General features: G+C 42.8%; 1 protein-coding gene across 4 annotated transcripts in view; it reads left to right on the forward strand.

The window, feature by feature from the left end:
* Positions 1-8,947: 8,947 nt before the first annotated feature.
* The window catches only part of map7d1a (MAP7 domain containing 1a), a 34,407-nt gene continuing 27,472 nt past the window's right edge, over positions 8,948-15,882 (forward strand). For all 4 annotated transcript variants that reach the window (XM_079274850.1, XM_079274852.1, XM_079274851.1 and 1 more), the window contains exon 1: positions 8,948-9,273. In XM_079274850.1, the coding sequence (XP_079130976.1) occupies positions 9,204-9,273 (70 nt within the window). In that variant the 5' untranslated portion in view covers positions 8,948-9,203. The remainder of the gene's footprint in view (positions 9,274-15,882) is intronic.

Below are 15,882 nucleotides of genomic sequence, written 5' to 3' on the forward strand. Positions count from 1 at the left end.
TTTCCCGTTCCTGTCTTCATAGATGTATGATATTATTTATTCATTCCGCATCACAAGGTTCAATGTAAACCTGTCCCAATCTCCTTTGGCCAAAATACTGATTGGGCCTCTCACAGTGAAGAGGATTTACCTCTGCAATGATCCAGAATGCTGAACAAATCAGAAGGTGCCGGGTCAATAAATCAAGCCAGGCGTCTGTCTCCTCTGTCCTTGGATGGTGTCGGAAAGGAAATTAATAGTCAGATCTTATCAACGTAATTCAATTTGGAATCATCCTGTTTCCCCATTCCGCTCCCCTGCCTCCCAGTTATTTATGTAATAAATTGATCTTGTGATGCTCAAGGTAATGTGCTCATCCATTTATTTTTCTCTGCCAAAATAACCCATATATCTTCTCCACAAAAGGAGGGAAAATTCTCTTTTTGACAGTTACAATATGAAGCAGATTTCTTCTATTAAAAACTGCCATAACATGGCTGCTGTTTTGTTTAGCATGCAAATGCTAATGTGCTACGTTACCTGTGAGTCACTGTGCCTTACAGCTCCGATGCAGGCAGTAGCTGTCTCTTCAAAATCATTTCCTATGACAGATAATTCAATGTAAAGTGAGTGCAACCCTCTGAGTCGCCTTTATTCTAATGAAGCTTTCCAACACAATAGCGTTAGGATTGTCCGGCGAATAGAATGCAAACCGTTGGCTTTGATCAGGCGTAATGGTGCATTGAGTCAGTGTCAACTGATTTATATTCAATGTCGATAGCACAAAGTCAATGTCACAGTGTCTCCTCATTGTTCACACTGAAAAATGTAAGTTTAATCCTTAAACTCACATTTATCCTCTTGTTATCATCATGATCTTTAATTTCTAGTCTCATTCTCTAGTTTTCCACATGTGCCAGATGATTTAGGGGGGGTATTAGTAAATTGTGTTTGTATTGTCTTCAGTGTTTCTCTGTTCTTCCTCCTCTAGTCTACAGTAAATCCCTTTATCTCTGTTCTGTCTGGGGGTGAGGCTAAGCCACTGATATGCAAATAATGAGGACTGCTGTCAAGGGGATTTTGGCGGGGCCTTGGGGGGATTGAGGACGCCACACTGGGAGGCCCAGAACCTCGGGGATTACTGAGCTCACCCTCTTCCTTGCCGCCTCCCGTAGGACATGTCACCCCACTGTCCTGGACTCAACTTGTGACAGCACGCACAGGAAAAGCTCAATTTGACCATTTCTTGCATGATTTGATTAAAAATGCAGCAGTGAGGTTGCAAGCATGAATCATGCCTGCAGGTGCTCACATATGGTTACTGCATAGACACACACAGGTCAGGACCATTCTCCTCATTACCTCCTTGTTCAATTGGAACACCTCTCTTCCTGCCAAACAGTTGTTTCTTTACAGTGCAGTAGAAGTGTGTAACACGATCACATGGCAGCAAATAATGAGCACATTCTTTGCACTGCTGTCACTCCCCTGAATGTTGATGACACTACTGTGTTGGAATTTTCACCTGACAATGAATGGTATGATGTAGTTCTGGATTACCTCACTGAACCCTTCACAGAGTTGTTTTAGGGAATGTTTTTGCCACTGGAGGCAACTGTTAATTGCTGCTGCGGTATTTGTGTCGCTCGGGAGCGTTTGATCGGGTTTTTTGTTGTCTTCGTGACCCTCAGGAGGAGGAAGGAATTATTTTACAAGCAATCAACTGGAAGCCAATGGTGTCATGTGATCTCTTCTGTTCTACTCTGGCCCATTTTGGAAAAGAACAGTAAAAGAACAGGCCAGACACAGAGTGAACACAGCTATGATGGTTACAGCTGGACAGAAATGTTCCCTCACCAGTGCTGCTGAGGCATATAGAATTAATCCTGGCTGTAATCCAGGGAGTTGAATTAAAACAGCTAATCTAATGTGTATGTGCATACGCGTGTGTAAGAGCATGTGTGTGTGTGTGTGTATACGTGTGTGTGACAAAGGCTCACTGGTGCTTGAACTCAAGACCTTTCACCCTTTGTTTATCTCTGTTGTGGCCGTGTCACTCTGAAGGCCACCCATCCATATGACACCGCATCAATGATTTCTATCACGGAGGACTGACCTTTTCACCTTTTGAGTATTAATGAGACCTTTCCAAAGGTAACATAGGAAATGAATGAATTTGTGCCCATGTTTTGAAAGTAAAAAGTACTGTATAGCTTTATATTCAGTGTTTTGTCTTTGTCTCCTTGTTCGTAGCCATGCTAGTGGCTAAAAACAGGGATGGCGGTGTCGATCAGTCTGCAGTTTGGTTCAGACGGAAATATCTCAATAACTGCTCGATGGATTGGCAGCAGGCAGTCATGGCCCCCAGAGGATGATAACTACCGTACTGACTTTGGCTGCAGACTTTGTCTTGATGTTGTTTTCTTTTCTGCCACTTTTCTTTTCTCTTTATCCTTTATTCCTCCTGTAAAGCACTTTGCAACTCTTTTTTTTTTGTTTTAAGTCAACTTGATACTCAAGATGCACCTTGTGTGATGACTGCGCAGTGCTTCTGTTGGTGCTGTCTCGATTGGCCAGTTTAACCTCACAGAAACTCAGGCTGTTGTAGGTTTCCCTCTATAAAAATGTGACCAGGGGTCAAGCGAAGGCACTCCCACCCTCTCATTCACGTTTTTTCCTGCCTGTCTCTCTCTCTCTCTCTCCTCATTGTGGGGTTGTCATGGAAATGAAAGCACAGGGAGGGGGACTTCTATTATTGAAGCAGTTGTCGGATTGGTAGTGGGCTGGGAGTTGGGTATAGTGAAATGGAGCGATTCATGCACTCATAAACAGAGAGTGCGGTGGAGCAGAAGGGAGGTGGAGGGGCTGGGGGTGAAGGAAGAGAAAGAGAGAGACGAGGAAAAGGAGAATAGAGAGGGGCCCCGGGGGTGAGCGGAGAGACGAGCCAACTCCACGTGTTTTGGCCCTGCTTCTAACTGATAGCACGTTTTAGGCCATTACGTCATGGCCTGCTCTCTGCTGTTTGAGACATACTGCTGCGGAATCGCATTCCTCATGGAAGACGGCAAAATAAGCCCCTGGTAATGCCACCTGTTGTTGGAGAGGCCGGGAAAAACTGTTATCAGTGCATGATAACAGAGGAGCAGTGGTGGGCTGTGTTAATTACCGTGCCATATGGAGAACAGTTTAAAGCAACTTTCCTTAAAAATAGACTTGACAAATCCATGAACAAAGACTGAGTTGTTATTTATTGGTTGACCTTGGACACACCAAATGCTTGCCGCTGTTTAGTTGGCAGTTTAGGTGATTTAGAACACTCAAGTTTTTCACCGCTCATTTTTTATTTGATGTAACGCTGAAAAGACTGGTGTTTTTTTTTATAAGGGGAACTCCATTGTTTTTACACGAAGACGTCAGTTTACGTGTCACTGGGAGTTCTACCCAATGAAAAAAAAGATATAATTTTTTTGGCACAGGACGGAGTGCTTTACAGTTTGAACCATAACCTTGATGATGTCAGTATGGTTGCATCATGGAAAATACAGGATTGAGTGTTTTGGGGGCTTGACCCATACAAAGGATTTTTAGTCAGGATATCTTAACCACTGCTGTTTTGACTTTTTCTCTCGCTAAATCCACCAGCTTTGTGGAGGTGCAGTACAAAATAGCTGGAGTCCACCAATTGTTTTTGACTCATTTACTTTGATAGCTACAACAGAGAGCGAGACAGAAGTGGGATGAGAGTTACTTTATGAGATTCAAACCCAGGACTTCACATTGAATTCTAGCCTGGCATTAACACAATGAAGCTACAAGTCTCAACATTCAGTGCTTTACTTACATTAAAGCATGAAAATACAAGACTCTTGGATGTTACACGGCTTACAATACATCAAGACCTCCCAACTCAAGAGATGAGAGGCAGTCTAAATTCATAACGTTTCAGACTAAACAGTGGTCTTTTTTTCCCAGCACCCTAGAGAGAAACACAAAGAAACTGGGAAAGCTCCCACACTCCATCTCTCCCTACCTCTCAGTCTGTGCTTACACACACATTTTTCCAGTCTGACATGTGATTAAATCACACAACAGGAAACAAAAGACAACACAATCGTAAATTACATAAATCTACGGGCCACCCTATAGGTGCAGGTGACATCTGACCCATAGTGAACTACCAAAACAGTGTTGCTTTCTGAACCCTAAAAAACTGAACCAGCAATTGTACAAGTTACCCAAAATCTACTGACGACATGTTGGAAATGTGTGAAAAACTGTTTTAGCTAAATGTCTTAGCTAGAGAAAGATTGAGCAAGCGCAAACACATTTCATCAGTTCATCCATCATAGTTAATTAGCCTTGTATCCAGCCTTACAATGCTACACCACCCCTCCTGCTTCAATACATTTGCTAAAGGCAGAGATAGCATTCAATCGTCTATATAACATAGGCTGGGTCAATAGGTTCTCTTGGGACATTCTGAACATTCCTGCTATTGTTGTTTCATTACCAGGCTGAGGGTTACCCTCGCCATTCACGGAGACTGACCTCTAGACTCACTGGCGGTGCTGGTGGTGATCGTGCTCCTTAGACTAGAACGCTAGGAGCTCTTTCTTTTACAGAACAGATGTTTCGGTATAGTGCTCGTACGCCTATAACTCTTGTTAGTGCAATTTCATTGTGTATACAATATACTTTTGAGTACTTTCTAAAATAAGCAATTCTGTACACAACCTCTAAGAGCCACGGCCAAAGAAATCTTTGGGAACTCCTCAATACTTCTTTTGATCGGCCGAGCTCCGACATTATACAGCCACTGGCTGTGAGCTCAATCGCCGCTGTGATGGGTGAAGCTGTGGCTGTGGATATGGTTCAACGGCTGCATTTGTGGTTGAATCCTATGATTTTATGGATATGGCTACGGCAGCTGTGCTATGACTGTTCTTTATTACTCCTACTAACATTAGCCAAGAGAGTATTGTTAAGCCACTTGGGCTTTTTACTATGGATTTGAGGGACCACAAAACTTGTTGCAAGGTAACGCAAAAATAATTTCACAAAGAAAAATGAACTAGGCTGTGTCTAGTTCATTGCGTTGGACTGTACTTTCTTCCTGTACTCAGTTTCTGCTTAAATAGTACAGTATACTAAAAAAAGTGCAAAGAAAAGGAGACATCAGTCTTCACAATACTATCTTCAGACAAATAAGTCCTCATTGGCCGCTCTCTGTTCTTCGGCGGTGTCAGTTGTCGTCCCAAAGAGTCTGTTACTAGATCCAAACTCCCTCTTCCTGTTCCTTTGAGCTTTATTATCCCTCTGTTTTCTTATCTCTGCAGTTGGTTGCCCCTGTTTTGGGGATGTGTACTTACTGATGCAATCACATACTCTTAGAAGTAATGTTTTTTGTTAACTCTCTTATTCCCAGTGTTCTCTGTGAACTGCTTACGGTGATCAGTGGCAGTTTAATGAACTGTGTGTGTGCGTGTGTGTGTGTGTGTGTGTGTGTGTGTGTGTATGAGAGTCTCTGTGTGTTCAGTGAGGAGTGCAGCTGCAGCTCCAAAATCAAGTCCTTTCTTGATCACTGAGGGATGGATGGAGAAGGAGGGGGTCCTCCACTTCCTGTGTGCAGTGAGGTCATACAAGTGGTTCACAAATGGGGATGACACAGGTGCACAGGTTGCCTACAGAACTTGCCATGAATTCAAGGTAAAGATGGAGGTGTTCGATAGCAGAAAGACGGATAAAGGCACTAGAATGCACTTCGTCAATGTATCGTTTCAGTCTGCAGAACCTTTGAAAAGATATGCATCATTTCAGCACGTCTAACATGCAGCCAATGGAGGCCAACTGTGCTCTTTTATCCTATTTGCATCCACCTCAGCTTGAATGGCTCATCAGCACAGCATGGTACAGTGACTAGTCTTTGTGGTATGCTTTTATCCTGAGCCCTTTCATTTTCCTATCAGACTGCATGGCTCAAGCACCTGGTCTACTGTCTTGTGTGCAAGGTAGAATAGAACGGTTTATTTATAACACAGTCACATGTTCTTGAGGCATAGTTACCTTCTTTTTGGTCTATAAAGTATTCGGATACATTTTTTAATTGTAGATGTAGAAAATATTACATTAGAAAATGTTCCGAGTTAGCTTTTGGTCACATCTGCGCAATCATGTTAAATTTATCACAGTTTATAAATTACACTGTAGCAAGTAGCAATCCTGTGTTAGATCAGTAGATCTGTCAGAAGTAACATAAATAAACCATGTTGACATTTTTCTTTAAAAATGAATGTTAATTTTATATTCATGCATGTTTTTTTTCATATTTTGCACGGAGTAAATGGATTAGTTTGTGCCTCATCCAATTTTGGAAATCAGTGTATCTGTTTTTAAGAGCTCGTCATATCATTTCACTGCAAAAATAGAGACCGAGCTCACTAGTATAAATATGACATTATGCTGTTGATACACATATTTTTTTCTGTAAATATTTTTGAGTGCATGTGTGCACAGGTGTTCATGTGCAAGTTTGTGCACGTGTTGGCAAAACAGCTGGGTATTGAGATGAGGATGAAAGGATGGGGGTGGGTCTCAATACATTTGTTAAAGCACACAAGATCTAAAAGCATGCATCTGCAGAGCACTTGAAAAGCAGAGTTCATGCTCCCCACATCTAAGCCCTCTTATCATCAGCTCAGTCATCTTGGGTTCTTCTGTCTTTCTTTTTCTTTTTTCTTTTTTACAACACAGCAGAATAAATCAAGGATGAGCACAATACCACAAATATGTATTTACTTGTCCAAAATATTCCAATTTCGTCTGTTATTTCCCTTCTATGACAACAATGCATAATTATTGCTTGAGGTGAGTTTGTGACATGAAAGAGTGATTGATTTGGGGTTTATCCCGGACATATGTTGGGGTGTCCAGGGGATGCTCTCCTAACACTTATTTTGAATAAACAAGCTCTATTAGTCTATTTTTTTGTGATATATATATATATATATATATATATATATATACACACATACACTCTGGCACCTTATTTACATTAAAAGTACAAAAGAAATTCCATTGTGAATCTGTTTATTTCCTTGGTGAGTTAGAGAATGGATGGCGGGCCACCTGGCACCCTATCCTGCGGGCCGACTGGTCTCGGGCACGAGGCTCTACTAAAAACAAGGGTGGTGTAAGAAAAGAAATATGGCTTCCTTTTTCTGTAAAGAAACAAAACATTTTGTATTCTTGAGTTTTGGATGAGATATGTAGCCAATGTTCTTTTGTTGGCACTCAAAGACGCTTCCTGCTCTCCTTCAATCCTTCCTTGACTTGAAAGGAGTGGAAATGAACTCTAAATTGCTTGTTTTTTTCAGAAAACAAAATGCTGTTCTTATCTGTGATTCACTTACAGATAGTTTTGACTTCAGACTGTGATGACTTGTGACGACTCGGATCTTTGACAAACCATTTATTTGAGTCATGGTGTGAATTATACAAGGACATTTAAGAAGAATGTGATAGGAAATACAAGTAGACTTTGAAACATGCACATCAAACAGTCACTCTACTGCTTTTAATTTAGCAAAAACCTACCAACCACACACTCTGTGTACTCACACGCCCAACCCCCACCTCCTTAAAAATCCCCCACTTTCCAGTTGCAGTGACAGGTGGCTCTTGGGGGTTTGGGTGAACAGGACTCAACAGCTGCACAAAGGATCCCCATTGGGGTCCTTTTGACGGGGTGTCCCCTCTCAAGCGTGCCGATCGGCCCCTGGCCCAGCCCCCACCTTGGCAGATGCTCTTAGAGATCCACAGGTGGTAGATGAGAAGACACTCTGCCGTACTCACAACTGTTATGTAACAAATATCCTTGTTGAGTTTTCTGTTTTGAACTGCATTGTCTCAGATTTGACAAAAATTGAAATATATTACTGTATATCTTGAGTGGGGGACACATCCATCATCCACAAGAATAACCTCGCTGACAGGAAAATCGAGTGTTCCCTTTACACTGACATAACATGCATGCACAAATCATTAATGGTACATATGATTGAGTCTCACTGACAGTGAGAAAGCTGCCCGAACTTAATCTCAAAGCATGCTGACACACACCTTTAAAAGGCAGTAGTAGAGGGTACCCTGAGTAATTTTAAAACTCTAAGACTAACAGTTTTAGGGTGATGTTTTCTGGTTTCTGTGTTCATGTGAAAGAAAAGGAGAAGTTTTTCTGCACACTGATCATAACTTGCTCTCATACTTTTTGAAGAAAAACTTGAAGCCTGCTTTAGGAGACTTTAAATGCTGAAACATTGTTTCACAAATGTGTTTGGGAGGCTGCAATAATCAGTCTGTGAATCATCCAGAGTAAATTAAATTTTTTTTAAATTATTTTCCCAACAAAAATAAGTGAAATCACGGTATGCTGGAGTTTTTTGTTGACAACAGTGAAAAGTTACAGCAATGTTATGTTATTTGAATATAATCGTTTTTTCATATTAACAGACCTGCTAATCTTTACTCACACTGCATTTAATCAGATGTTAAAGAGCACTTTAAGCAGTATAGGCAATGACAAAAACATTGCAGACAATAATTCCAAGGGACACATTTATATTGAGTGTGAACTGTGAACTGGCTGTTAGAGCACTGTAGTTTTGTGGGTGGAGGACACCATCAGAACGGAGGGAGAAACTATTCTACTCACATTTTTACATCGGTATTAATGAATTAAGATTATAAACTAGGCATTGATATCTTGCGGATAGGGTATCTGTCTTCCGTAATGTTACATATAGCTAGAATGTCATGATAAATACTATAGGTAGCAACCAGACTCCCCTGTCTGTAATGGTACGGTCCGTTTAAGGCCAGCGAGGGACCATACGCACGAGCAGTGCATCAGCTGTGGTGTGTCGGGAGAGTGAGAAACTTCCCTCACTCCTCCTCCTCCCCTGCTCTCCGTTTCACAGGATTCCTTCCGAAACCTTTTTTCTGTAACTTCTCTCAGGACCACCCGGTTCCTCCATCGTACTTGCCGGGCTTGTCTTATCTGTGGTTTACCCGGACGCTCTCTCTCAGGAGGGTTTGCTGCACCGGTTCGTTCTGGACATCTGGTGCAACTGGAGTGACTTCACCAAGTTTCTTCCCCCCCCCCCCGTGTCTCTGCCTGAGGAATGAGAGGACTGCCTGAGAGGAAGAGCCGAAACGCGCCTGTTTGAATGAACAAAAGAACAGAAAGCGAGGATATTGCCGCCGAAATGGAGGAAAATACTCTGCCAGGATCAACACGTAAGTCTTACTTCATTGTAGGTCAGTCTACCTTTAGAGCTGAATCTGTCTTGTTCGTCACTTTGTCACAAAATCATTTAAAACGTTGTCTTGCTCGTGCTGACTTTGTAGCTCATTTAGGGGTTGATACACTGTTGCAGCTGAGTAACCTTAAAGCAACACAGAGCGGTGTCGGGAATGAATTTATCTGATGAATTATGAATAATCCATTCGGAGGTGCGGGGGTGCAGACAGTCCTCAGAAATCATAACTCTAACGTTGTTGTCCACGAGCTCAACACCTAAACCTCAGACCGGGTTTTAATCTTGATCTAATCAATGAAAGATGATGATGAACTGTTCGCAGACCTTTTCGATGAGAAAATCACAACACCGGCGTGATCATTAGCTGACTGCTTATGGCTGTCAATTCAAAACTATGTTGCCGTTTGTTTCGCACAGAGCTCGGGGCTTCAGGGTTATAAGAACACAATTTGCGGTAGATGAGGTAATCTGACTTGTACCACCCCATCCCCCTCCGTATGTTATCTTTAGCTCACTACTAACATGATGCAGTCACAGGCGGTCTGGCACCCCTTCCCATCTCCTCTTTGCTACTTATTGCTCTACCAGAGGATGTTTTCCACATTCAGTGAATAGTTGTCCAATATGCACAGGTGCATTTTTTTTCTGCTGGTGCAGAGTTGCATCAACAAACTCCTGAATCCAAGAACGTTGTAATGAGAAGCTCAGCTCATGGCCGGATAAAGTGTCCTCCTCACACTCCGGACAGATCCGGCTTAGTTACTGCATTATATGTGCAATTACAAATGTGTGATCATGCAGTTTAAGGCCATTGTCATGTCTAAGGACACGTGTCGAGATGAGAAACCCATGGTGGGAACCTGCCAATGTCAAGTTGTTCCTGCAAGACACCTGGCATTGGTTTAAAGTTTGAACCTCGATGCCAAAGCGTTGTGTATTTACACGTTTGCTGCGTCTGGAAATGGAAAGGGTACACACACACACACACAATGTGACCCCAGAACAGAAAACTTCCTTCCTGCTGACAGGGGGCTTCATGGAGGGAGGTCAGCTGCTTTTGGCTCTGCATCAAGCAGGAGGAGAGATGTGTTCCACCCTTTTTCGTGGGAATCCATCAGACTGGCGTGTCTGTAAATAGCCATTGTTCTGAATAACATCACGTGTGACCATAAAGCTGGGAAAGGCTGTCAGCGTACATGTTGTAGCTCACAGCTCGTTGGTTTTACTCTGTGATCATGTCGTTTTTTTTCTCCTATACGCATGAAAATATGAAGTTCTGAATATCCCTTTATCTCATCATGTTGCTCGTGAGGAAGATTTTTACCTTCATGACGCGGGGACATGACACTCTCTTTCGAAGGGGAGCGAGCCATCACTTAAAATGTCTGATAAAAGACAGAATGTGTGTTTCCCGTGTCAAACATCCGCGATCAAGACATGTAAACCTCACCTGCAAGCAGCAGGGCGACTGGAAAAGTCTTCTCCTTTTGTTGCAATACAGTCACTGAAGAATGTTCTCTTTATCCGTCCTGCTGGAGCTGTTGAAAGCCTGGCCCAGCAAATCTGCTCTCTGGATTCATGGAGAATATCTTCTAATCCCCCTTTTCTTTATGCGGGCTTTCTTCTCTCTGTGCTCTCCATTCTGCCACTCTTTGACAGTCTGCTCGGTTTGGTCGTCCTCACTTATTTCCGTACCTGTGACCAGCAGAGATGAATGGAAACGTTTATTTACCATCTTACGGTTTGCCTTTTCTAGTCTATTCACCCCCTAGTGGAATTACATTGTTCCCATCTCTGATACTCTTACAGTAGGAGCAGGATCTATTGTGCAGAAGAGACTGTGGCGATGCTTTCAATTGTTAATGAGCCTTGATGCAAACTTTGTTTTAAGCAACAAAAAACAACAACAGACGAGCTGCTCCACTACAGCGATACTGAGGCTAAAGAGCCTCAGCAGCCTGACAGGGAAACAGATCATAGTGTGGTCCTTGTCTATCATGGAATATGGGAGAATCCACCAGCCTGTGCTGCGATGAACAGGATCAGTCACATCTTCAGCCGCAGGAGTTGTTATGTAATCGTGGGGGGGGGGGGGGATACGTGCGACCGTGTCCCATTTTGGGAGAGAGCTGCGCTAGTGTCTTTTGTAAATTAGCAGTGGGCAGGCTCCCACGGGCCCATCGAGCTTCACTGTCTACTAATGGAGCCTGATGACGGCACGGACCAACATTGTTTTTTTGCCCAGGATTACTTGTGAGCAATACATCGGTGGAGTGTGTGTTCTAATGAGATGCTTTCATGTTCTGCAGGAGATACTTTTGTCTCCGTCAGGTTAGCAACGTGCGAAAGCACTCGTGTATGGAATGTGTCAACAAAAGTACGATTGCATGTTTGTGAATAGGAGCAGAGCGATTTACTCATCGTGTATTTTCGGGAGTGCAATGCACGTTGCAAGCTACGGTAACTCTCTCTACGTAGATAAGATGCTTACTGTACAGGGTCGAGCATCATGCTTGAAATGTACTGTTCTATGGGTTGTTTGAAGCTTCATGTAATTTCTACAGTGGAATTAAATATGAATCATATCTATATCTGAGGGAGAAAATAATGTCAACATTACATTTCTCCCCCTGACAGTTTTTTTATTTATAATCTCCTTAATATTACGGTGAGGTGCGCATGAAAGGGGTCGTCCTATGTGTGGGCTCCATCCTGCATAAGCCATTTAATTCAGTGTATGCGGCTGCAATCACAGATTACTTTGTCAATGAAATGGCTTCTTCCAGGCATGCATGACTAAAAGGATTAAAGTAACTGAATCATTACACTTTACCACACTCTTTCACAAGACATAACTTTTCTTTTGGTGTGTAGATTAATTAGATTATTCCTCTAAAGCTTCTTCAGGCAGTTTTGTTGTTGTCGGAGACAGGAGAGAGGGGAGAGGGGGGGTGCGGGGGGCTTCCCAGTTCTTACATGTGCAGCTAGCAAAGCCCATATTCAGCACCTTTTTTTATAGAAGGGACTCTGGCTAGTCCCTATGAACTTTGGGGAGAGAACAGAAACGTCTGAGTCCCAAAGAACCGACTGAAGTCCCGCCAGCACTGTGGCGCTGAGGTCTGCTTTTGAAGCTACAGAGAAGTTTTTAGACAGTGACACATTTGATGTTGAGGCTCCTCTGTACTCCAGTTTATTCGATTCAAAATGAAACACTGACTGCGGTTAAAAAACTGAGTTGCAGCTTAACAGTGACTGTTATTTGGTCACCCAGTATGGATTTCAAGGTGCACTTAAACTGCATAGTCACTTAGGGTGTGAATCCTTCGTTATCTCACAATTTGATTAAATTAGCATTCTCTGTGCCTGAAAGCAGAGTAAAGTGTCTATAAGAATATGGAGTTTTTATATTTGAAAAAGTTATATCAACTCTCTGAGTGGAGCTGTTAATGGTTTATTCGTATATTTGCGTCTGTGTACAAGAATCATGATGTGAAGCATCAAAGAAAGAAAGAAATCCAGACGAGAGAAGAGTTGAGCTATAAAGTGAAGACCGACAGAGACCAGACGAAGGTGAGACATGCTACACTCTGAAATAAAGTCATTGACCTGCTTCAACTCCCCACATAGAGGAGGCATTACATCAGTGCCGATCCACTCCGTAGCACCCAGATGGTGTAAATCACATCGCCCAGACACTGACCTCTCATGAGGCAATAGAGGTAGAGCTCTAACCCGCCACTCCACAAAAGCAAACGCTGTAGAAAGCCTTCCCATTAACCAGCACTCAAAAGTGGGCAAACTGTCTCCGCCTTTGCAGTATTGAATCATGAAATGGCGACTGACATACGTGCATGCAGGCACAGTTCATGTTTGTTTTTGTGAATGACACACACATTTCTTAAATTGTGTACATGAGGTCCTTTTTAATTTTGGACCTCCTGTTTGAAATGTATTAGGAAAAACATGACAAATACAGTGTTTACTCTGAAAACATGGATTAAGGGAAATAAAACCACAAGGTAGCTCAAACACAGCAAAGAATCTTTGTGAGGTCTCGCCTTGTAAATACTTCGCTGGATTGTCATTTTCTTGTTAACGTTACTCAAATGCTGATAAACTAATTGCTACACGCTCATGTTTTCTATGCCGCCGTGTGCACCATGCATTGTGATGATGTCTGTAGTCATTCACTCACCTTCCATAGCCTCATTACATGTGTTATTAGTTACACTTCAAATGACTGGAGGCTACAGTTAAGCATTAGCCTCTGAAATGGGACAAAGACACTTTAACTTCATACAGAACATGTCAATGACTTGATGTCAATGACTTGATGATGTCTTCGCCACTTCAACTCCTTTGGTCTTTTCTCCACAACAAGAACGTTTGATATGTGATACAGTTGATCAGTCAGAGAGCTATTACTTGTCAGGGACCACCTGGGATCACTTTGAACTGAAAGACTTAAAGCTGGTAGCAGAGTGCACAATCATCTGCCGATTAGTCGGTGTGTTAAGAAGTGTGTGGGTGTGTGTGTATGTATGCAGGACAATTGTTTTGTGCAAACTGCATGAGGGTGATTTTAAATTTTTTAATTTTTTAATGCTAATATGAGATGTAAGGTGCTAAGCTAACTGGCTTCTCGCATAACTCTCAGTAACCCCACTTCACAAATGCCAAACTATTCCTTTAGTAATTAAAATAGGCAGATTGCTTCAAAGACACAGAGCATAATGAAACCAGTAGGGCTACGATGCAGATGCTGTTCAAATTATAGGACCATGGAGCGGCAAGGCGAGCTTATTTAGCACACCTAATGCACGAAGGCAATTAACAGTGCTTTACATTATGCATTAAAACCATGACATAAAAAACAAATACAGTTTATGACAAAAATGAAGAGCCTAGAATCTAGGCCTTTGGTCCAAGATGCTGCACAGCTGCAGCAGCTGGGTAGTAAGAAAGTGACTGAATGTCAGTCAGCTGCACCGCCCCTTCTCCCTGGGACACTAGAGGAAGGACAAGGGGAAGGGAAGTCTTGATTTGGACTGTGTGGCGCTTGTTCCTTCCACCTCCACCAAGTCTGAAAATATCTCAGACGGGCTGCTGTGTACTCTCCGGCCATCTAAAAGTTCCAGTCACCAGACCTATCTGCTAATATTAGACCGGTCCCTAAAGGGCATGCATTTTACACTGCGGACACATCTCGATCGCCCTTCACATTCCTTGGCAGTGGACCATATGTATTTCAGAGCCATTGTTTGATCCATTTTCACGGTTATTTCATGTTTTTTGCTGATGGATTTGGACCTAAGGGAGTCGGAGTGAACATTTGGCCTCGTCACAGTTACCTGTGATTATGAAAGCCATGATTGGACCCTGTTGCCAGCAGAAGAGTTCTGGGTTTCTGTGTGGGAAGACAGTTAATGATAACTGTTGGGTGTAATTGTATGTTGAACAGGCACAAGATTACTGCTCGGGCCTGACTTTTGCTTTAAGTAATGTTTACGAAAATACCCATATTGGAACAAAACAACATACAACGGCTCAGCGAGCTACTTCAGACAAGGACATGCACAATTCTCAATTCACAATCACGGATTCATCCCAGTGATGCAGAGGGGGATCGCTCCACAGAAAGGGAAATTATCCCGCCGACAGAGACGGAAAGTTAGAGGGGATTACAGATACCTGAGATCTTTGCAGTGGCATTGATGAGCAGCCGGACAAAGCTTTGCGAGTTCCTGGCTTACCACAGACCGTAGTATGAACCCAATATGGGCATTTTGGTGTCAGCTTCCCATTAGTTACATTTCTTGATCATGTTGCTCCTGAAGCATCCGTGAAGCGTTGTCGTAGAAGATTAAACTCAAATGGATTACATCCTGTTCGGACTAAAATTGGTCCTCGACAGTGACGGGGGACCATAAAACCCCGGCATTGAGATCAGTGGGAATTAGACCATGCTGTCACTTCCCAACCCCCAAAAGGGATGTGGAACGGGTTGTCAGGAGCAACTGCCTGGCATGCTGGGGTACTGCTTCCAGTTATGAATGGCGGCTTGTGCGGCCCAGATACCCCTCCTCCTCTGATGTCCTTGAAAAAGGCTTGAGTTTGGTGGTTCTTGACACTCTTCCCCCCCCCCCCCCCCCCCCGCATTGTTCTCAGCCTGGGCCAGGTGATGTTGTAGTCACTGGCGGGAGACATCAGTATTCACTGGCCGATTGGCATACAGAGAGGGAATGCGGCCTTTTTAAACGTCTTTAACTTTGTTGGTTGTTATGCTGCAGAGCCACTTTTGTCTTTATACGGCAGACACCAGCTGTAGCCTGATGAGTCATCACCGTGACTCAGATATCTTTGGTCCATCTTAATTATTTCAGTTTAGGGCTAAATCGAAAAGAAAAATTTATCAGAAACTATTTTCATATTTGATAAGTTGTTCAAGTCATTGCCAAACAGCTCAATTGTTAGGATTTGGTGTTTATGTGATAGGAAATAGAAGAACTCGTGTTTTGACTGTTGGTTGAATAAAACAAGACATTTGAAGATGCGAATAAACTTTAAGTTGTTACCAAACACTAAA

Source organism: Melanostigma gelatinosum (assembly GCF_949748355.1).
Source record: "Melanostigma gelatinosum genome assembly, chromosome: 9".
NCBI classification, from domain to species: Eukaryota; Metazoa; Chordata; class Actinopteri; order Perciformes; family Zoarcidae; genus Melanostigma; species Melanostigma gelatinosum.